Source organism: Pristis pectinata, chromosome 10 (genome assembly GCF_009764475.1).
Source record: "Pristis pectinata isolate sPriPec2 chromosome 10, sPriPec2.1.pri, whole genome shotgun sequence".
NCBI lineage: Eukaryota > Metazoa > Chordata > Chondrichthyes > Rhinopristiformes > Pristidae > Pristis > Pristis pectinata.
In genome coordinates, this window is record NC_067414.1 from 90,536,010 (window position 1) to 90,558,671 (window position 22,662).

Below are 22,662 nucleotides of genomic sequence, written 5' to 3' on the forward strand. Positions count from 1 at the left end.
TATAGGATAAAGAGTTAGCAAATGCATTAGACTAGCTATAAAATAAAAACAGAAAATACTGGAAATACTCAGCAGGAAAGATAGCACCCCTGAAGAGAGAAACAGAGTCAGCATTTCAGGTTGATGACAGTTTCTTGAAACACTACAGTCTACGTGTAGGCAGGTTGATACAACTGAATGGCTTGTTAGGTTATTGAAGTTAGAGTCAAGATCATCTAGGACTAGAGAAACGTACAAGGATACAAATATTCTTCTGTAAATTACATTACTGATTTTTACAATTCTGCAACTCAAACTGTTATCATATTTTAAACAGGATATGTCCATTCCAAAATCTACTCATCCTTGGTGAGATTATTCTTGCAAATTTTACTTTTCAACTAATGGCATATTCTGGACCAATATCTGGTTGTAACTGTTCATCTCAACTGGAATATCTATTACTGACAGAATTATCTTAACTAATTTTAATCCATATCAGTCACTTTAAAGGATTGTTCAAGTTGCAAGGTGTAAATATCACCAATAGCTTGTCCTGGTCCAACCAGCTACATGCTATGGCCAAGAAAGCACATCAGTGCCTCTACTTCTTCAGTAGATTAAGGAAATTTGGCATGTCCCCAATGACCCTCACCAATTTTTATAGCTGCACCATAGAGAGCGTCCTATCCAGATGCATCACAGCTAGGTATGGCAACTGCTCTGTCCAAGACCACAAGAAATTGCAGAGTTGTGAACACAGCCGAGTCTACCAGGAAAACCAGCCTCCCCTCCATTGATTCTGCCTACTCTTCCCACTACCTCAGGAAAGTCACCAACATAATCAAAGACCCCTCCCATCCTGGTTGTTCCTTCCCTTGGGCAGAAGCTACAAAAGCTTGAGCCTCCATAGCACCAGGCTCAATGATAGCTTCTATTCCGCTGTTATAAGACTCTTGAATGGTCCTCTTGTACAATAATGGTGAACTCGATCTCTCAATCTACTTCATCGTGGCCCTCACACCTTATTTGTCTACTTGCACTACATTTTCTCTGTAACTGTAACACTATATTCTGCATTCTATTATTGTTTTTCCCTTTGTACTAACTCAATGTACTTGTATCTGGAATGATCTGCCTGGATGGCATGCAAAACAAAGCTTTTCACTATATCTCGGTACATGTGCAATTACCAAATAGTGAAGGCACAAAAAACTGCCATAATGATCAAGATTATGTATATAACAAGCAAATTCTTCATTTTAAACTCATTGTTACTGGGAGATCATGAACCAAGCTTAACTAATTATTGATTGGGCAAGATTACTCATGGCTGATTTGAGAATGCAGACACTGGAATCTGAAGCAACAAACTACTGGAGGAACTTAGCAGGTTAGGCAACATCTGTAAATGGAAATGGGCAATTCAGTCCAGATGAAGGGTCTTAACCCAAAACGTTGGCTGTCCATTTCCCTCTACAGATGCTGCCTGACCCGCTGAGTTCCTCCAGCAGTTTGTTTCTTGCTCCAGTCTACACAGAAATTGGCTTGGGAAATGTGAAAAAGCAGGGTTATCATGTACAAATTGTCCAAGGCAAAGAGATATGAGTGGTTGAAAATGAATTTACTGTATTGCATAAGCCTCAATCACTAAATAGCAACATTTAGAAGACATTCAGATAAGTACATGGGTAGGAAAGGTTTAGAGGGGTATGGGCCAAATGCAGGCAAATGGCACGAGCTTAGGTGGGCACTTTGATTGACACGGACAAGTTGGGCCGAAGGGCTCGTTTTCGTGCTGTATTACTTGATGATTCTATGACACTGCTTTATTCTATACACCCAGCACAGGGGTTTCCACTTTGCCATAGTAACAGCCCTTTTAGAATAAGGCTGAACCTGTGTTTTGTTTTTACACACACAATTAATACAAATGGAAATGATACCTTTAGTGACATATTGATATACACCATGTGAATACAAATATTATTGCTTTAATTAGAATTGTAAAATTTGCTGCAGTTGAACTAAAAACCTGACTATATTGCACTCAAGCCAAGGATCTATGAAGACCTCCATGTCTTGGTGTAGTACACTTCGGTCCACAATTCGTTCAGTATACTGTAAAATTTAGCCTGGACTTAATTAGCCCACTTTCCTTCCACATTATGAACTAAAACCCAATTGAATGGTGCACTGCATTTCAGTTACCTTATTGGTGAGTAATTGGCAAACTTGGGGCACGTAATCAATGAGACAGCCTCCACTGGGGAACGGTGGGATGTGAAGAGCAGACGTCCCGCCAAGTGCACTGTAAATGGATGAGAAAAAAAAGTGCTCTGAATAAAATAATCAAAAAAAAGACACATCATGAACAAACTCAGTAAATTATCATAAATAAATCCAGAATTATTGAATTTTCACTACATAATGAAAAAAAGATGATTACAACTTAAACGATTTGACTCTGGAGCACATATAGGATTTATAACCAATGATTGGATAAATGCAGTTGTCGACTTTTCTGCAATGTGTTCTTATTGTTCCATCTGCACAGAGCTCATGGTACTTCTAGTTTATAAAAGCTACGATCTTGAAGTATCTAAAGACATTTAAATTTGCAGAAAAGTCTTGGCGTTTTAAGACCACATTGCTATCTTTGTTATATATTTCCTCAGCAGACATAATGGCCCAAATCTTCCACAGAACAACTGGCAGTTTTGTGCAATACATCCAGTACTTACCCTCATAACTGTGCTCAAATGTATGCTAGTGTGCAAGTTCCAAACTTGCACAGTGGATTGCCATTGACAAGACCATTGTGGTCCGAGGCTGGAGTTCAGCAGAGTGGAAAATTCTGCAGATTTCTATTATTTATTTTAGTAAATCTACCAACTCTAAGGTTTAGCAACATTTCAAAGGAGGACAGTTATAGACAGAGATATGTTAAGAGTTGATTTACAAGATTGTGTTTTAATTTTAATGTTTTTTCTTGCGTTTAATATTTTAAGTCATTGAAAAAGTTCCATTTGCTTAATTTTTAAAATCATTTTTCCATGTTTGTGAACATCAGAGACATTCATATTCAAGCTGTATGAAAGCTTTGACAGCTGGTTCAACTTGGCAGGATGGCTTAAAAGGGTCTCAAATCGTTTTGGTGGTACTTATGGTCAGAGAGTTGTGTGTTATGCAGGCCCGTGATCGGTATTTGCTTACTAACAACATTTATTAGATTAGTCAATTCGCACACACCTTTACGTATTTTAATTTTGCTTGGTTGGTAAAATCTAGACCACAGCTCATACTTAAATTGATATCAGCTGTTCCCAAAAGTTTTAAGATTGCTGTTATGGGAAAAATACTAAGTTAAGTTCTTCAAACATTTTTAACATTTAGGTACATATTGTTACAGATGTGATTTTGTTCTTCTGAAATTTAAAAATGACATTAGTTCATTTAATTGTAACAAGAAGCAACAAGAACAAGGATCAAGTTCACTCTTGATACACTGGAAAATGAAGGACAGTGAAAGAGATCTTTTAATTAGTTAGTCCTATGCACACTGGAATCTGAAACTGTTATGGAGAATTGAACAATATAATTATCATCCAATAAATTATATGCAAAATGGGAAGGAATTCCCCAAATTTTCCAAGAAAACACCCAGAAAATATCAAGGAACACAAAATGAGGCAAAAAAGTACCACGATAAAACCAACATGAGAACAAAACTAAGTGGCACGTAGTGTAGCGGTTGGTGTAATGCTATTACAGCACCAGTGACCCGGGTTCAATTCTGGCCGCTGCCTGTAAGGAGCTTGTACGTTCTCCCCGTGTTTGTGTGGGTTTCCTCCGGGTGCTCCGGTTTCTTCCCATATTCCAAAGTCGTTTGGGTTAGGAAGTTGTGGGCATGCTATGTTGGCGCCGGAAGCGTTGCAATACTCACGGGCTGCCTCTAGAATACTCTATGCAAGAAGATGCATTTCACTGTGTGTTTCGATGTACGTGCAACTAATAAAGGTATCTTATCCTACAAAATGTGGAAAACTCAGTCTTCTCCCCCAAGGTGACAACAATGAGCTCCAAATGAAGCTGCAGATGTAAACACAACAATTCTTATTCAGAAATCTTACCATCAATTCAGGACTAGCCAGAAACAACAACTTTCAGCACACAAAGTGAAACTTGTAACTAGTAAGGCAGCTACAATAAAACCCAAAAATGTAAATAAGGTATGAAAAATTAATGCCAGCTTTCAAAGGAACTCCTTTGAAACCCAGTATAAGGTTATTAAATGCCTCTCCTTCTATCTGTTACCCAATGCGCTACTTTTTCAATCTATTACTTTGCTGGCAAACAAAGTTAACAGCAAGGTTAAGGTTCCCTTTATTCTCTTTATCTCTCCCCCTTCTCTAAAACTTAAAACATGTTTGATTTCTAACTTTTCCAAGACATGATGAAAGGTTATCAAGCTGAAATGTCAACTGTTTCTCTTTCCACATATGGTGCCAGACCTATTTCCAGAATTTTCTATTTTAATAACAAATAAGTTTTTAAGTGGTAATCTTTCATAGACAAATTCCTTGAAATCAGTATCAAAACTGGTAAACCCTTCACCATGCCTTGTGATAAAGTCCCTTAAAACTGCTTGTTGGTGATTATTTCTGTAACACCAAAGAAAAAAAACATGATTTACACATGAGCAAAGTAAAATCAATTGTACTGTACACTAGACAGGGATGATGAAAGGCAAACTTGAATTAGTAAGATTTGAAATATAAGTGGGAAATCAGGGATCAGAGATTTTTTACAGAAAGACTTCCAGGCAATTCATTAAGTGCTATTAATAGCTAAATGAAGGGAAATGGCGATGGGCAGGTACAAAACAATATTAGGCCATGCAGATAGATTGTCAACAAAGTCTACCAATCTCAATCTTCTGGGGGTACACTTTTCTAAGTGCATTCTTTGCATCACCCATGTGAGGCCCATCTCAATTACTAAAAATTGTATCCTTTGTTCTCAACAACCGAAGATCATTTTTAATAATGTCACCAACTGTTTTAATCAAAATAATACCTCAGTTAAAGGCAACACAAAGTTGGTTTCTGCAACTTGTCCTTATAAATTTAATTCTTTTAGTGCAGTTTATTATTGAATGAACTGAAAAGCACCCTACTCCTGAACCGAGATATTCCACCCCCACCCACCCCAACCCCCGAGGTGTATGGGACCCCAAATTGAACACTGTACTCCAAATATTATCTAACTAAAGCTTTATGTAACTGCACATTATTTCTATTTTTTTTGATAGTGGCCAATATATTACTGACCACAAATCTCTTTTGTACCTTTTTTTATTGGGTTTTCGTGACTTCTGCACACAAACCTGAAATCTGTCTGTTCCACCAGTTCCAGGCCTATCACAATTGGAAAGAATGCTCATATAAATGGTGGGACCCAATGTAATTACCTCAAATTTCCCCAAGCTAAGCTGCAGCTAATTTTTGTTCAGTTATTCTATCAATGTCACTAGCTCAAGATCAATGTGAATATCTGGAAGTACAACATGGTTAGAAGTTGTAATTTCAACAGGGTCTAGAGTAAAGGGGAACTATTTACAATTTCTGCAGGCTTAATGAGGTGGGTTAAAGATGCAAGAAGCAGTTCAGTGGGGAAAAGGTTGAGCAAAGAGGAAGATCATTCTCATGGAGGAGGGAAGTTCTGAAGGATCTGAGGGAAGAGGAACTGCAGATAAGAGATTTTGGCAGTGAGACTAGAGGTGGAAGGATTTCAGTCAAAAAGTTCAACATAAGGCAGTTGAACCAGTTACAAGATTACAATTACTCTTAAAATATTCATTTAGACTCTTGAATTTAGTGTTAAAAGGAGTTGGTGAATTTGACTGAAAGGATATCAGCATCAATTCTGGAGTTGCTTAACAGACAACATGAATCCTTGAATATTTTGCAGTGGAGGAGGAGGAGGAAAATTTTGCCTGACTGCACCCAACAAGGGAGTGGACAGCTCGACCACCATCCATTCCATACCCGATGCTCTGGTGCTAAAGAACCTCAGACTGAATGACTATAAATACAAGAAGCACACTTGGGAGAACAAGGGTCAGAGATTCTGAGCTGGTTAAAGATGTCAAACAGAGAAACGAAGGTGGTTTGAAGTCAATGGTATAATAATGGGGGAGCTACAGTAAGTATTGGCTGGTTTAGAAACAGACAGATGGATGTGAAATGAAGTTTATATATACATAGCACCTTTCGCGCTGAAGATGTCACACAGACAAGTTCAACAAACAGCTTTAATGAACCTGGTTGCAGGGATAAATGTCCCTGATGTCCAAGAAGTTATTTGTTCTCTGAATAATACTATGGGATATTATGGCATTGCAGCACCCCCTCCATTTTTTAATGGCACATCAGCCTTGAGTACGCGATCAACTCTTTGAAATGGACTTTGGATCTACAAGTTCTTGGGACAAGAGTGTTGCCATTGAGCCAAAGCTAATATACTCCACTGCTTAACAAACACATCCACCCAAATGGTAAACACAACCGGTTTATCAATTTGGGTGTGATGCTTTTAATCTGAATGCACAGATATGCCAGGAGTCAAAGTCTTATTTGAATTTTTTTCCAATATTAGATAATAAAAAAAATCCCATTAAATTTATACCAATAAACTGCCTGGGGAAGGTTGGTTTAAATGTCTCAAATTTAACGATTAAGATAAATCATTAAGATAAGCTCCAGATAACATGGACAATGTATGAAACTTGTATGAGTTTAGAAAAATAGAACAGAGGTGATGTTTCCTGGATGCTTGCAGTGTTAAAAAAAAACCCACCAAGGTTGCTAAGATGAAGTCTTGAGCTGCAACATCATGTTCAGCAAACAAATGTGCAATGGTGTAAATGTGAACAGTGGAAATGGCTATCAGGAAGATTGTTAAGAGTCTACCACTCAAACTGCTTTCAACAATTATGAAGGAGGCCACTTAAAGGAAGATTCAGCCTTCAGTGCTCACTGCTGGATGCCTGAAAAGGACTTTTACATTACATCAGGAGACCATTGGTAAAGTTTATCATTCTGTTAAGATTTATACTGGAAATTTCCTGAGGACTTCAGCCAAAAATAACGCTGTGTGGTATTATTCTACCTAATGAGACTCAGTAGAGAAAAGGTAGTGATAGGTCATGGGTATTTTGTGGATGACCCCCAGGAACAATAAGGAATAGGAGCAAGCTCTGCCAAGCAGTGATACTAGTTACTGAAGAGAGGGACGAGATGAGGTAGACTTCTTCACCCCCCTTCCCCCCAATGTGCAGAACCTCCCTCCTCCTCTGGATCTAACCCAACAAAATCTGCATTACTACACCCAAGAACCCAGAGGTAACCTTCTCCCTCAAAATCTGAGCTCTCGAGACTGCCTGGTTTACAAGAACATTCCACACTTTCTGTGGAAGTTGGTTCCACTGAGCCCACATATACAGCTGCATGGAATGAAAACAGAAAATGCTGAAAACAGCAGGTCAGGCAGCTTCTGTGGAAAGAGAAACTGCCATGCTTCAGATCAGGGACCCTTCATCTGAAATGTTGGCTCTTTCTGTTTCCAGTGAAGCCACCTGATTTGCTGAATATTTCCAATGCTTTCTGTTTTTATTTGATTTCCAGCACTTGCTGTTTTTCTTTTGATTTTCATTTACTGCTGCAAGGAAATTGCTTCTGATCAGAGCTTAAGTTCTAAACCTGCTGGTTTCTGTCTCAAAACTCCAGGGGAGTTCAACTTATAGTAATCTGCATTTAGATCCAAAACTAAAAGTTGAAATAATACAATTTAACTGGAGACACAGAGCACTTGTTGTCACCCTTCCGTCAAAATAACTCCATCATGTTTTCAATCACTTTGCACTGTGATAATATCTGGATATTTCAATAAGATTATATTATATCTCCATGTGAATGTACCACTTTGGAAAATATTTACAACAAGAAAGAAAAGCTATACAACAGAATTTAGTTAAGTAGCAAGTGTTGTGGATGAAGGGAAACTAGTGTACTATAATTTTTTAAGAGGCATCTGCAACTGCATCAAAGGTTAGCGTAGAAACCAAAGGCTCAGGGTGTAGATGGTAATGTATCGATTGCACAGAAGGTTGGCTGGCTAACAGAAAACAGAGCAGGTATAAATAAGTCTTTGGTATGCCACAGGGATTGGTGCCGAGACCTCAACATCTTACAATTTACATATATGATTTGCATGGCAAAAGTATGGACACTAAGTTGGCTGATGACACAAGAACAGGTAGGGAACTAAACTGTGAAGTCAACATAAGGCAGCTACAAAGGGATATGGTTAGGTTACGTGAATGGGGAAAAATCTGGCAAATGGAGTACAATGTGAAGTTATCCATTTTGAAGGCAGTCTTAATAAAAAAAAAGCACATTATCTAAATGGTGAAAGGTTGCAGAGCTATGATATGCAGAGAAATATACGCACATGATTTGCAAAAGACTAGCGTGCAGGTTAGCGAGCAATTAGGAAAGCGAACAGAATGTTATCATTTATTGAGGGGGTATTGAATACAAAAGGTTATCCTTCAGTAATATAGAGCACTGATGAGACCATATCTGGAATACTGCCTTCTAATTTGAGGAAGGAAGTTAAAGTGTTGGAAGCAGCTCAGAAAAAGTTCACTAGATTATTATTTGGAATGAATAGATTGCATTATATGGAAAGGTTAGACAGGCGAGAAGTATCCACAGCAGTTTAAGAGTGAGAGGGGTCTAGAGGCATCTTGACAGGGTGGATGTAGTGAAGATGTTGCTTATTGTGTGAGAATTTAGAATTAGAGGCCACCGCTTAGTAATAAGGGGTTGCCCATTTAAGACCGAGATGAGGTTAATTTTTTTCTCTGAGGTTGTGAGTGTTTGGAACACTCTTCCTCAACAGGACAGCAGAAGTGCAGTTTCTGAACATTTTTAAGGCAGAGGTAAGATGGATTCTTGATAAGAAACACGGTGAAAGGCTACGGCAGGTGGGCGGGCTGACAGATTTGAGGTTACAGTCAGATCAGTCATGATCTTACTAAATAGCAGAGCATGTTTGAGGGTTGAGTGATCTACTTCTGCTCCTAATTTGTATCTTCACATGTGGCCCTTGAAGATTTAGTTGCAGAGTAGTTGTGCTCAGCACAATCCATGAAAAGGTGGATTATACTTGCGTATTTATTTTGAAAGTACAGTCTGTAGTAACATTTCATCTTTTAAAAAAAAGTTTACAACTCAAAGCATTAAACCGCATGTTGAAATCCTATTTTTCTGAATATCACTTACTGTGGGAGTGCCTTTAGCTAATACGCCATAGAGGTTCATGGTGGCGACTCAACTTCTCAAAGGTATTAAGGATGAATGGCAACCATCAGCCAGGCCAGTGGCACCCATGCATGTGCTGCTGCTGTAAAAAGCTAACTTTCATTGCATTTATCCCCTCTGCATATGACAATAAACCTGATCCTCACAACTCCTGGGGGTGATTAAAAACCCCACCAATGCAGTAGCTATCCTCATAAAGGGGAAAAGATCAGCTTTCCACAAATAGTACCCTGCCGTTGTGGCAGAGCACACTCCGCATCTGTAATGCCATATACCCCCATGGCCATCTGCTCAACTCCAGGATCCCGACACTCATTTTAAATTGATCTTTAAAAATGCTGTTATGGACACATTGATGAGAACAAGTTTTTGTTGTACTGTGATCAAAAGACAACTGCAATACTAGATAATCATGTCCATAGTACACATTCAAAGAGACACAAAACTGAAAATAATAGGTCTTAAGGCAGTTGGTGCTCTGATACTTTTAATCTGATCTCATCAGCTATTTTATAAAACATATTTAAAAAGGAAAAAAAATTGTGCTGTTTCAGCATTAGTATAATATGAAACCACATCAAACATCACCACAGTTCTACCTCACCTTCCTGCTTATTTCTGTTCAATGCTGCATTTCAAGGCCAGTAAGAGTCTGTGATCAAATATGAATGTTAATATGAATGGACTCAGTTGCCACATGCAAGCCTCAAAATGAGTGATATCTTAATATTCACTTTTCACAGTACAAATATCATTTATTGCCCAACTTAATTGCTCTACAGAAGGTGATGCTGAACTACCTTCTTGAATTGCTGCAGTCCTTCTGGTGACGGTACTTCCACCAACATTGGTAGAGTTCCAGGTGATGGGGATGGCGAAGGAATGGTGATATATTTCCAAGTCAGTATGGTTTTGCACTGGGTGAACCTGCAGGTAGTGGTGCTCCCATGCATTTGCTGTCTTTGTCCTTCTTGATGCTAGATATCATAGATTTGGGAAGTGCTGTTACGAGTAGCCCAAGTAACTGCAGTGTATTTTGTAGATGGCACAAACAGCAACCAAGATGTGTCAATGGTAGACGGAATGAATATTTAGGGTTAAGGATGAGATGCCAGTCAAGTTGACTGCTTTGTTCTGAACAGTATTGAGCTTTCTGAGGGTTGTTGAAGCTATAGTCATCCAGGCATGTGGCAAGAATTTCATCACACTCCTGACTGAAGTCTCACAGATGCTGGGAAGGTTCTGGGGTATCAGGAAATGAGTTTCTTGCCACAGAATTCGTTAGTAATTACAGTATTTATTTGGCTGGTCCGGCTGAATTTCAGTTCAATGGAAAGCCATCCCAGAATGTTGATGAGAAGGTACTTTGTCACACAAGGATAGGTGGTTAGACTTTCTCTTGTTGGAGATCATTAATTCCCGCATCTTTGTAATGAAAAGGTTACTTGCCATTTATTAGCCTGTGTCTGAAAGCTGTCTTGGTCTTGCTCTACATGGGCATCAACAGCTTCATTTGCTGAGGTGTGGCAAATAGAATTGAATATTGTGCAAAAGACCTGATTCTATGCTGGAAGGAAGGTCATTGACGAATCAGTTGAAGATGGCTGGGCCGAGGACACTACCCTGAGGAACTCCTGTAACGCTATCTGGACTGGAATGATTAAACTTGAACTACTATTTTCCTTTGTGCGAGGTATAACTTCAGTCACTGATGTGCTTTCCCTTTGATTATCCTCAGCTTTAGCTTTCCAGGGGTCAATGATAAATTATTTGGTCAAAAGCTGCCTTAATGTCAAGGGCAATCACTCTCATCTTTGTCTTGGCACACTTTCTCTTTGGTCCACACTTGAATCAAGGCTAGGATGAAATGGGCAGTACAATGTTGATGCCAAAATCTAAACTGGGCAAAGGGTGAAGTTAATAGTGAAACAGTGCCACTTGATAATATGACTGATATCAACTTTGACGACTGAGAGTAAACTGATGGGTGGGAATCAGCTGGATTCAATTTGTCCTGTTTTCATATTTCATAATAACATAGGAGGAGGTTATTCGGGTCATTGTATCCACGTTGGCTCTCAAGCAATCTCATCAATCCCATTCACTTTCCTGTAACCTGCATGTCTATCCACTCCCCCTGAATCTCCTACCACCCACCTGCACTAGAGGTAATGTAAAATGGTCAACTAACCTATCAGCCTGCAGGACTCTGGAACAGTCAGGGGAAAACCCACTCTATATCTCTATTAGCCACATGTACATCGAAACACAGTGAAATACATCTTTTGTGTAGTGTATTCTGGAGGCAGCCTGCAAGTGTCACCACGCTTCCGGCGCCAAGATAGCATGCCCACAACTTCCTAACTTGTACATCTTTGGAATGTGGGAGGAAACTGGAGCACCTGGAGGAAACCCATGCAGTCACGGGGAGAACATACACAATCCTTACAGACAGCGGCCAGAATTACGTTACACTAACCACTATGTTACTGTGTATGCCTTAGACAACAGTGAAGATCAGGATCAAACGTGGGGTGGCTGGAGCCATGAGGCAGCAGTGTTACTGGCTGAGTGGTAAGGGCATACCTGGGCAATTTTCCACATTGATGGGTAGATGCCAGCTTTGCTAAACAAACAGCTGGTAGCAGGCAAATGGGAATAGCACAGGTAGGTATCACGGTTGAAATGGACAAGTTGGGCTGAAAGGGCCCGTTTTATGCTGTATAATTCCATGATTCTATAGCTCTGGAGAATTAATCTTCAGTACACTGCCTTCAGCCTGGTTGCAAAACCTTTGCTATGATGGTTTCCCCTCAGCATTTTCTCTATAGTGCTTGGAATGAATCGAATTAGCTGATGACTGACTTCTGTGAAGGTGGAAGCTGAGATGGATCATGCACACAGCACTTCTGGCAGGACATGTATGCAAATCCTTCAGCCTGACCTTCAGCACTCATCCCATTGTTGGGGATGGGATGTTCTCAAAACTTCCTCTCCCTGTAAGCTATTTAATTGTTCAAAACTGCAGAGCTTTGATGTTATCCATTGGATGTGGAATCACCTGGCTCAATCTATTGCTGTTTAGCATCTACACGGTCCTGTGCTGTAACTATATCAGATTGGTACGTTATTTTTACACAGATCTGTGTTGTCCCATCCTCCCATGTGTCCTGCACTTCTCAATGGATCCAGATTAATCCCCAAGCATGATTACAACAATAGAGTGAGAGGTATGCCAGGCCAGTATACATTTCTGCTGCTGATGGTCCATAGCACATCACTTTGTGCTGCCAAATGTCTGAGTTGATCCTATTTAATAGTAGAGGATGGAGGAATCCTGCAGGTGAAGATGGGACTTTGTTTCCAAAAGGACTGTGCAGCTGTCACCATAACCACTGCTGCCACAGACAGTAGGATATAGGTAGTTGTAGACTGGCGAGCACAAGCTCATTGGTTTATCCCTTGCATTGACTCAGTCACTACTTGCCACAGGCGCAGCTTTGTCCTTCAGGACCTCACCAGCTCAGCTAAAAGTACTGTACCTCGGCACTTTTGTGATGGACATTGAAGTAACCCATCCAAATTATATTCTGTGCCTTATTTCCAGAGCTCCTTTCACTGGACGCTCTCCTTCCCATAGTTGACCTGATGCAATGCAACTTTATCATACCTGGAGTCAATGTTGATGATTGGCACAAATATTTCACTGTACACCACCTTTGGTGAATTTGTCATGGCGGGAACAAGACTTACTCTGGGACTTTAATGGAGCAGTCCACTGCAACATTTGTAAGCTTGGGGATTTCAGGTTCATGTTTGACCAGTCTGTGGGACAGTTTTCCCAATTCAGTTACCAGTATTCATATGCTTATGAGCCAGATTCTGCACTGGGTCACAGTATTAAAAAAAATCTTTTCTAATGTTATCCAGCAATTAGCCAATAGTCATTTTTTGTTCATTGGGAATATAGGCACAGCAATTGCATTTCTGGTTAGTAAATTAACAAAAAGGAGCAATGAATACTGTTGCTGGGTAAGTAACTGCAATGCTTCCAAGTTTATCAGAAATACACATGAAGTCCATTTACTTGTATTATATACACGAGATGTTATTACACTCAATGCAGTTAGTAATTTCTGCTGTACAACCCACAATACTCTGAGTATAAATAACTCCTCCTCTGAGAATCTTGTAAGCGTTCTGCTACTGGCAATGAAACTCCCCAAGTAAGTTCCCCAATTTCCCCTCGATGTCTGAGGGTGTACATAGTTGCTGATTTATTCTGACCATTTAACCAAGACCAGAACTCAATCTGTTATGGTTTGCCAGAGAACAGATTAAATATCTAAGAGCAGTAAATCATATCAAATTGCAGACAAATTATATTTGGTTACTTTGTGGAAATATAAAAGCACGGCAATACCAGATGCCACCTAGGTCCCACTCTCTACCTATAGCAAGCTTCAGGTTTTTCAGATGTTTCTAATATAATGAAGCTTGTGATGTAACAAGAGCACAAGATGCATTTTAAAGCTTTGGAAACAAGATTTGCGATGTCAATTTCTGAGGAAACTTGGAATGAAATTTTCAAATTGGTTAATACTTCCTCATTATGTGCCTGTCATTCTCTCCTTCAATTTAAAGCGGTCCATAGAGCTCACTTGTCTAAAGATAAACTATCCCGTTTTTATTCCACTATATCTCCTTACTGTGACAAATGCAATAACGGAGTGGCTTCTCTAATTCACATGTTCTGGACGTGTCAGAGTCTTAAAAAATATTGGACAGAGGTCTTTCAAACTTTTTCTGTACTTGTCAAAATAAATTTTAAACTTAATCCTTTGACTGCACTATTTGGGTTTGTCGGAGAAAAAGATAACTTTGAAGGCTTCTGATTTACACATTCTGGCTTTTATTTCTCTTATAGCCAGGAGAGCTGTGTTGCTTAAATGGTAGGAAGTTACTCCGCCTACTCATGCTCAATGGTTACAGAATGTTATGTCACACCTGAATCTAGAGAAGATTCGTTGTTCAGTTTTTGAATCTAACTTAGACTTTCAAACCTTGTGGGGACCCTTTTTGAATTATTTTCAAAATCTCTGATTTGGTGACTAAAATGCAGATATTGGCTGACATTGTTACGTTTTAAGGGTTTTTCCTTGTTGTTTTTTCCATCAAACAGCTTCGGTTTTTGGTAGTAGGAGTAGATTTTTTTATATAATAAAATATTTTTTTCCTTTATTAATTAACTATTACATGTGATTATTAATTTAGAGTATTGTGACCTTAAGTATGATTTAACACAACGTATTTAGTAGTATTTTTACTCTCTTTCTTGATGCACGTACTCTGTATTTTTTTCTGGATTTAATAAAAATATTATAAAAGAAAGAAAAGCTTTTATTCACAAATGAATGTATTCACACAACAAAGCAATTGACCTGAAACTTTAACAATTTCTGCCTCACAGTCACTGCCCAATTTCCAGCATTTTTGTTTTCTCCAAGCAGATATAAAGAAGCTTGAAGCACATGTATACTATCAAAAGCTGGTGAATGTTGGATTGGAAACAGCATTACTGATGTCTGTCTGCTTGGGGTTAATGACAAGCTGTTACATGGTAAACCTTGATTAAAAGAAATAAGCCTGCAACAGCCCATTTGTGAGGGTAAAACTGAATCTAGAAACACCAAAGTGAATGCATTATAGCATCATACTTCACTTCACAGGCGTTAATATGGTACCCAAATAGTTCTGATAAGTATGACACGAAACAACTATCTTTCCCCAAGTGTCTCAGGCCCCACATTTCATAGACAACTGATTTTGCTTACATTTTCACAGCTAAGATTTCACGTGATGGATTATTAGAAAACACTACATCTGCTGTAAATGCAAAACCAAAAACAGAATGCTAGAAATATGTTCAGATCTGCCAGCAGTGGAGAAGTGATAGGGTAGACAAACGTTCTGGGTTCAATCCCGAAGTTACAACGCTCAATATTATAACTAACACATTTTGATAAACTGTTTCTTCTTTGCAAGTATTTTCCAAGTATACCAGACATTGTTGCCTTACTAATTGTTCATCTCAAAAAAATCAGTAAAATGATATTGAAACCAACAAGGATTTATTGACCTGAAATGTTAATTCTGTATCTCTTTCTACAGATGTTGCCTACACTGCTGAGTGCTTCCAGCATTTTCTGTTTCCATTTGTGAAAATGATATTGAAGGTTTCCTAAAGGAAGTAATAAACAGGAGCTGGAAAAGGCCATTTGATCTTTTAAGCCTGCTCTGTCATTCATCTGGATCATGTTTTTCTACCTCAATGTCATTTTCCTGCACTATAACACTATCCCTCCATTTTCTCAATGTCTAGAAATATATCTATGTTTTGAATGAACTCAATGACTGAATCCTGGAAGGTAGATAATTCTGAACATTCACCACCCTCTGCTCAGACCTTAATGGCCTACCTTTTATTCTGAGACTATGCTCACATGTTGTAGACTCTTCAACCATGGGAAACATCCTCCCAGTCAGTCAAGCCCTGTTCTAATTTTTTAAGTTTTAATGAGATTTCTTTTCATTTTTCTGAGCTCTAGAGAATACAATCAACCTCGGCATGGCCTTGCACTGCACTTTCTCTGAAACTGTAACATTTTATTCTGCTTTCTGTTATTGCTTTTCCCTTGTAATACCTCAATGTACTGATGTGATGAAATGATCTGGATGCAAAATAAAGTTTTTCCACTGTACCTCGGTACATGTGACAATAATAAACCAATTTACCAATACTGTCACAGTCTACTCAATCTTTCCTCATATGGCAAGTAGCCATCCCTGGAACCAGTCTAGTGAACCTTCGCTGCATTCCCTTCATGCTTATGTAGGGAGATCTAAATTGTACATAACACTCCAGGTGCAGCCTCGCTATGGTCCTATAGAATTCCAGAAGACATCTTTATTCCTGTACTCAAGCCCTCTTGTAACAAAAGCCTAATCATTTTGCTGTACCTGCATGCTGGCTTTTAGTAACTTGTGTGCAAGCACCCTTGAACATCAGCATTACAAATCTCTTACATTTAAAAGAAAATTGGCTGTTGTTCTGTTTTGTGCATCAAAATTGATTACTTCACATTTTTCCACTTTATATTCCATCTGCTGTGTACTTGCCCACTCACTCAGCATGCTTACATTCCCTTGAAGTCTCTTTACATCCTCCTCCCTCTAACAATCCTACTGGTTTTCATTCATTAACATACCTGGAAACATGATATTGGGCCCCCCTCAGCCAAATCACTGACATCCATCATGAAACGCTGAGGCCCGAATCATTAGAATATAGAACAGGCACAGGAACAGGCCCTTAAGCCCACAATGTCTGTGCTGAACACGATGCCCAAATTAAGCTAAATCTCTCCTTCCTGTACATGATCCATATCCCTCCTGTACATGATCCATATCCCTCCAGTACATGATCCATATCCCTCCTGTACATGATCCATATCCCTCATTCCCTGCAATAAAGCCTAACTAAAAGCCTCTGAAACATCACTTTGTATCTGCTCTCACCCACCACCCCCTGGCAGCCCGTCCCCCAGGCACCTACCGCTCTGTGTAAAAAAAAACTTGCCTCACACATCTCCTTTGAACTTTCCCTGTCATCTTAAATGTATGTCCTCTAGTATTCGACATTTCTACCCTGGGAAAAAGACTGGTCTATTCCTATCTATGCCTCTCATAATTTTATAAACCTCTATTAGGTCTCCACCTAGCCTTTGACATTCCAGAGGAAACTACCCAAGTTTGTCCAACCTCTCCCTTATAGCTCAAACCCTCTAATTCAGGCAGCATCTTGGTGAACCTCTTCTGTACCCTTTCCAAAGCCTTCCACATCCTTCCTGTAATGGTGAGACCCGAACTGTTAACAATACTCCGAGTGTGGCCTAACCAAGTTTTATATAGCTGCATTCTAACTTCCCTACTCTTGTACTCAGTGCTCTGACTAATGAAGGTAAGCATGCCATACGCCTCCTTTACCACCCTATCTACTTGTGTGACCACTTTCAGGGAGCTATGGACTTGAAACCCAATATCCCTTGGTACATCAATGCCATTAAGGGTCCTGCCATTATCTGTACACCTTGCCCTTACATTTGACCTTCCAAAGTGTAACACCTTGAACTTGCCCGGATTAAACTCCATCTGTCTCTTCTCCACCCATATCTGTAGCTGATCTATATCCTGCTGTATCCTCTGACAACCTTCTTCACTGTCCACAACTCCACCAACCTTTGTGTCATCTGCAAACTTACTTACCCACCCATCCAAATCATTTATATACATCGCAAACAACAGGGGTTCCATCACCGATCCCTGCAGAACACCACTGGTCACAGACCTCCTGCCAGAATAACACCCTTTCATCACTATCATGTCTTCTATGAGTAAGACAATTCTGAATCCAAACCACCAAGTCATCATGAATCCCATGCATCTTTATCTTCTGGAACACCCTACCATGAAGAACTTTGTCAAATGCTTTACTATGTAAACAACATCCACTGCCCTACCCTCACCTTCGTCACCTCCTCAAAAAACTCAATCGTTTGTAAGACATGACCTGCCCACACAAAGCCATGCTGACTGTCCCTAATCAGGGCCACACTTTCCAAATGTGCGCAATTCTATTCCTAAGAATCCTCTCCAATAGCCTTCCTACCACCAGCCTATAATTTCCTGGATTATCCCTACTTCCCTTCTTAAAGAAAGGAAAAACATTAGCTACTCTTCAGTTCTCCAGGACCTTGCCTGCTGCTAGTGAGGATGCAAAGGTCTTCGTCAAGGCCCCAACAATCTCCTCTCTTGCCTCTTTTTGGGGAGATGTTGTCATCAGGCTCTGGGGACATCCATTTTAATGCCCTTCAAGGGCCCCAACATCACCACCTTCTTCATCTCAAATGCACGTCCCACACTGATCTCACTATCCTCCACATGCCTCTTCCTTGGTGAATACTGATGCAAAACACGTGTTTAGTACCTCGCCCACATCCTCTGGCTCCAAGCATAAATTCCCTCTTTTATCCTTGAGTGGTCCCTACCCTCTCCCTAGATATCCTCTTGTTTTTAATGCAAGTATAAAATGCCTTGGATTCTCTTTAATCCTACTTACCAAGATATTTCATGGACCTTTTGACCCTCCTATTTCCCCTGCTTGAATTTTTTTCTGCTTTCTTTTTATTCCTCAAAGGCCCCATCTGATTTTAGCTTCCTAAACCTTACATATGCTTCCTTTTTCCTTTTTGATGAAATTCACAACCTCCCCGCCATCCAAGGTTCCCTTACCTTGACATCTTTGTCCTTTCTTCTTACTGGAACATGCCGGTCCTAAAGTCTGATTCAGATGGTCTTTAACAACTCCCACATATCAGATGTGGACTGCTCGATACAGCTGCTCCCACACATTGATCTGTGTAGTTTTCCCACTAGATAGCCTGCTAACCTGAGAAAGATATATTTATTCTCATTCCCAACTCTGGGTGCTCTAACCTTGTTGATCAGTCTCCTATGTGGGACCTTATCAAAAGACTTCTGATAATTTCACCATTTTCTTCTATATATTTTTTTTGAAACAAGTACCTTATTTCACTTCATTTTCCTCATTCTCCCCAGGACCCCTTGGTTTTTCTGGTATTTCCTGTAGGTTTTTTTGTGCCTTATCCTGTGAAACAGACACAAAGTAGTTATTTAATTCCTCTGCCATTTCCTTATTCTCCATTATATATTCTGTTTCTGTTTGCAAGGGTCATACATTGGCCTTTGATTTTTTCTGTACTATTTTTGCACACCATAGCTCTTGAGAGCATTTAAATGCCAATTGCCAATTTTACTCACATTTTCACTCTCATTTTCTATCTTGTCTTTATAAATTTTGTGGTCCTCCTTTGCTGAATTCTAAAATGTCCCAATTCTTTGGCCTACTGCTACTTCTGGCAATGTTATCAGCCTCTTCCTTGGATTTAGGTCCATCTGTAATTTCTGCTGTCAGCCATGGATGAACCACTTTTCCTATTGGGTTTTTGTACTTTAAAGGAAAATATATTTTTCTGCAAATCATGTATTATTGTGTCCATCCACCATCATAGTTTCCAATGCATTCTCCACGTAACCACAACCACTCTCCCCTCATATCTTCATGGTTTTCTTTAAGATTTAAGACCACAGGACTCTCAAACTTATAATGGAGCTAAGAGCACTTGCATACAGAAAAAGACTCTGCATTCGTGTACTTTTTAGCCATTTCTGAATGTTTTACTGTATTTTTCCTTTCTTAGAAGAGGAAATTCAAGAGGGTTGGCATGGCGGACACAGCTAATAGAGCTGCTGCCTCAGTGCCAGCAATCTGGGTTCAATCCTGACCTCTGGTGCTGTGTGGAGTCTGTGCATTCGCCAATGACCATGTGAGTTTCCTGCAGGTGCTCTGGTTTCCTCCCGCCTCTCAAAATGTGTGGGTTGGTAGGTTATTTGGCTACTGTATAATTGCCCCTGGTGTGTAGTATGAGTATGGTGGGAGTTGATGTGAATGTGGGGAGAATAAAATGGGCTAGGGTGGGAATGGTGTAAAAATGGGTGTTTGATGGTTGGGCACAGACTTGATGGGCCGAAGGGCATGTTTCTGTGCTGCATGTCCTCTCTTTATAATGGTCATCCAGTTTGTGGGCTAGCAGAGGTTTGCCAGAATAGAAAATCCAAAAGAAAGTGCAATGGAAAACATTTTTTATGTGGATAGGGAAACAGAAAAAATAGAACCGAGTTCAACCTACAATTGCAATTCAATGTTCAACTTTTGAAGAAGCATATTACTTAAATCTCTTGGATTCTTTTGGCAAAAGCCTAAAACAGGGGATGGTGTCCAAGTAGAGAAAAGAATGAAAGTAAAGCAAAGAACAGCCGGAGGGGAACAATGTAAACAAAACAGAAATTTATAAATAAATCACATCACTGAACACCACAAAAGCAACATATTCTGAGACCAAATAAATTTAGGATCCAGATTAAAGTTTTGAAAAAGTTGGCATACACCGACAAATCCATTCAATATTTGCATCACAATATTTAACTATTCTAACATCAGGGCAATAATTTTTAAGAAAGGAAAACTATTTCTATCTAAAATTCAGAGTCAGCACTAGGGAGGAATTCTACTGTCACTATATTTTGTAAACCATTGGCCATGGGTTGCAAAACGAATGATAACCGTAGCATATTACCCAAGTGAAAACCACACTATGCCAAGTAAAAATTAATAAAAAATGTAAAACCCATGAACCACATTAACCATGGAATAAATACAGAACATTCTGGAAATACTCAGCAGCTTAGGCAACACTTTGGAGGAGAAACAGTTAATGCTTCTGATCGTTGTGCCTTCATCAGAGCCATATCACTGTGTTAAATGTTAACTAGTTGCTCTCTCCATACTTGCTGCCTAACCTGCTGAGTATTTCCAGCAGCTGCTATCTTCATTTCAGATTTCTTTTGTACATTAACCACAGAACTGGTTCCACTATTATTCTTTGTTCTATGGAGTGGGGGATGATGATAAGCCATCACACACTAAATATTAATTGGTCTACAGCAATAACACCTTAAGAAATTCTGAACTTAGTCAAATGATTACCTTTAAGCATCACAGTTGCTCTTTTGAAGTACTCTGGTTTGCAAAGGCATCACAATGTGCATGCTTTAAAACAAGGATATGCAAAAAAATTATGGCAGTGAAAGTCTCCGGATCCAACTCCATTATCACTACTGGTAAGAAATAAGAAAGCCAAGAAAGACAGACCTTGCATCAAGAATGAATCTCAGCAACCATTTCAAATAGCATTGATCCATGGGTCACAAGTGGTACCATCAGAGATAATGTGTTGGGTATTTTTGTGTTCTGATGCTCGGTGAGCAATCAGATTTGTTGAGAAATTCTGCAAATTCAGGTTTTCAATATAATTCCTATTATGGAATCAGGATGTGGAAGGGTTAAACTTCAAGGAATATAAACCTATAATGATTTTAAAACTGAATCATCCTTTTGCAGTGAACACACCCCTCTTTGCAACACAGAATCACAGCTGCTCTCTGCCTATATACATCAGTCCTGCTTAGTTGACATTTCCATGATTATGCAACTATTGGCACACAGCACAGTACTGGACCCTTTCCCCAGCAATCCTCCAGAATATCTGGCAAACTCCACTAATCGTCCTGCATAAGTTATACATTACTACATTGCTGTCAATGTTTGTGCAACAGAGGTACTGAGTTCATCCGCTTGTACACAATTCTTTCTTCCAGGTTTAACTAATTTTTTTCTGGCATTTATATGAATTCAGGACTCTAGCAAATTCAGTCCACTCGGTATTAAGTGTCCTTTTACTAGCATCTGACAGCAGTCTGGAATCAGCTTGTGATATCCTGGTCTGGTCAGATAAGATTTGGTCCAATACAGCCATAATTTCATCAATTATTTGTTTTTATTATGCTAGCCCACAAGAGATATTAAATTAAAAATATATGTATTATAAACAGGAGGCTTCATGTGACTTTTCTTGTTTTAAGTGCAATGTTTTTGAGAGATGGGAAAGCAGTGGCAATAAACAGACTGTGTGCTAGAAGGCAATTATTTAGTAGGCAACAAAGATCTGACACACATGGGGAACTTTCCAGCTTTCCCATTAATCCTGCTTAATTAAATCTGAACATTTAGTCTTGGGTTTACCTTAAAAGATTGTTCGAACTTTTACCCATCCATGCCTTGAAGAATGCAAGCCTGTGGATTTTAACCACTTGGTGATATTAAATTGTGATGCAAAATTGATTGCAAGCACATATAATGAAACTTTTAACATAGCTCTTACGCTAGAACCACAATAGGTGAACAGAGGTAACATCCACCACTGTGCAACATTTGATATCATTGTATCCAAATTAGTCTATGCATACACAACAAAGTACGGGCGACCCACAGAAAACAAGTCAACAGATGCAAAGAGCCATGCCCTTATGATACTTAAAAGGCATAAACACTAATCTGTAATTTGCTGGCAAATCTGTTACTGCAGACATCCATGCAATGATGTTACACAACTCTGTTAATCATTCAGATGAAGTCTTCCATATTTCTGGAGGGATATCATCCCTGTAACCATCCATACATTCTGGCCCTCACAGTCCCCTGACCTAAACATCATTGAAAATCTGTAGATAGACCTCAAAAGAGCAGTGCATGCAA

General features: G+C 39.3%; 1 protein-coding gene across 2 annotated transcripts in view; it reads right to left on the bottom strand.

Annotated features, from left to right (window-relative positions):
- babam2 (BRISC and BRCA1 A complex member 2) overlaps positions 1–22,662 on the bottom strand; it is a 155,451-nt gene that overhangs the window by 33,933 nt on the left and 98,856 nt on the right. For both annotated transcript variants that reach the window (XM_052025195.1, XM_052025196.1), the window contains exon 8: positions 2,191–2,290. In XM_052025195.1, the coding sequence (XP_051881155.1) occupies positions 2,191–2,290 (100 nt within the window). The remainder of the gene's footprint in view (positions 1–2,190; positions 2,291–22,662) is intronic.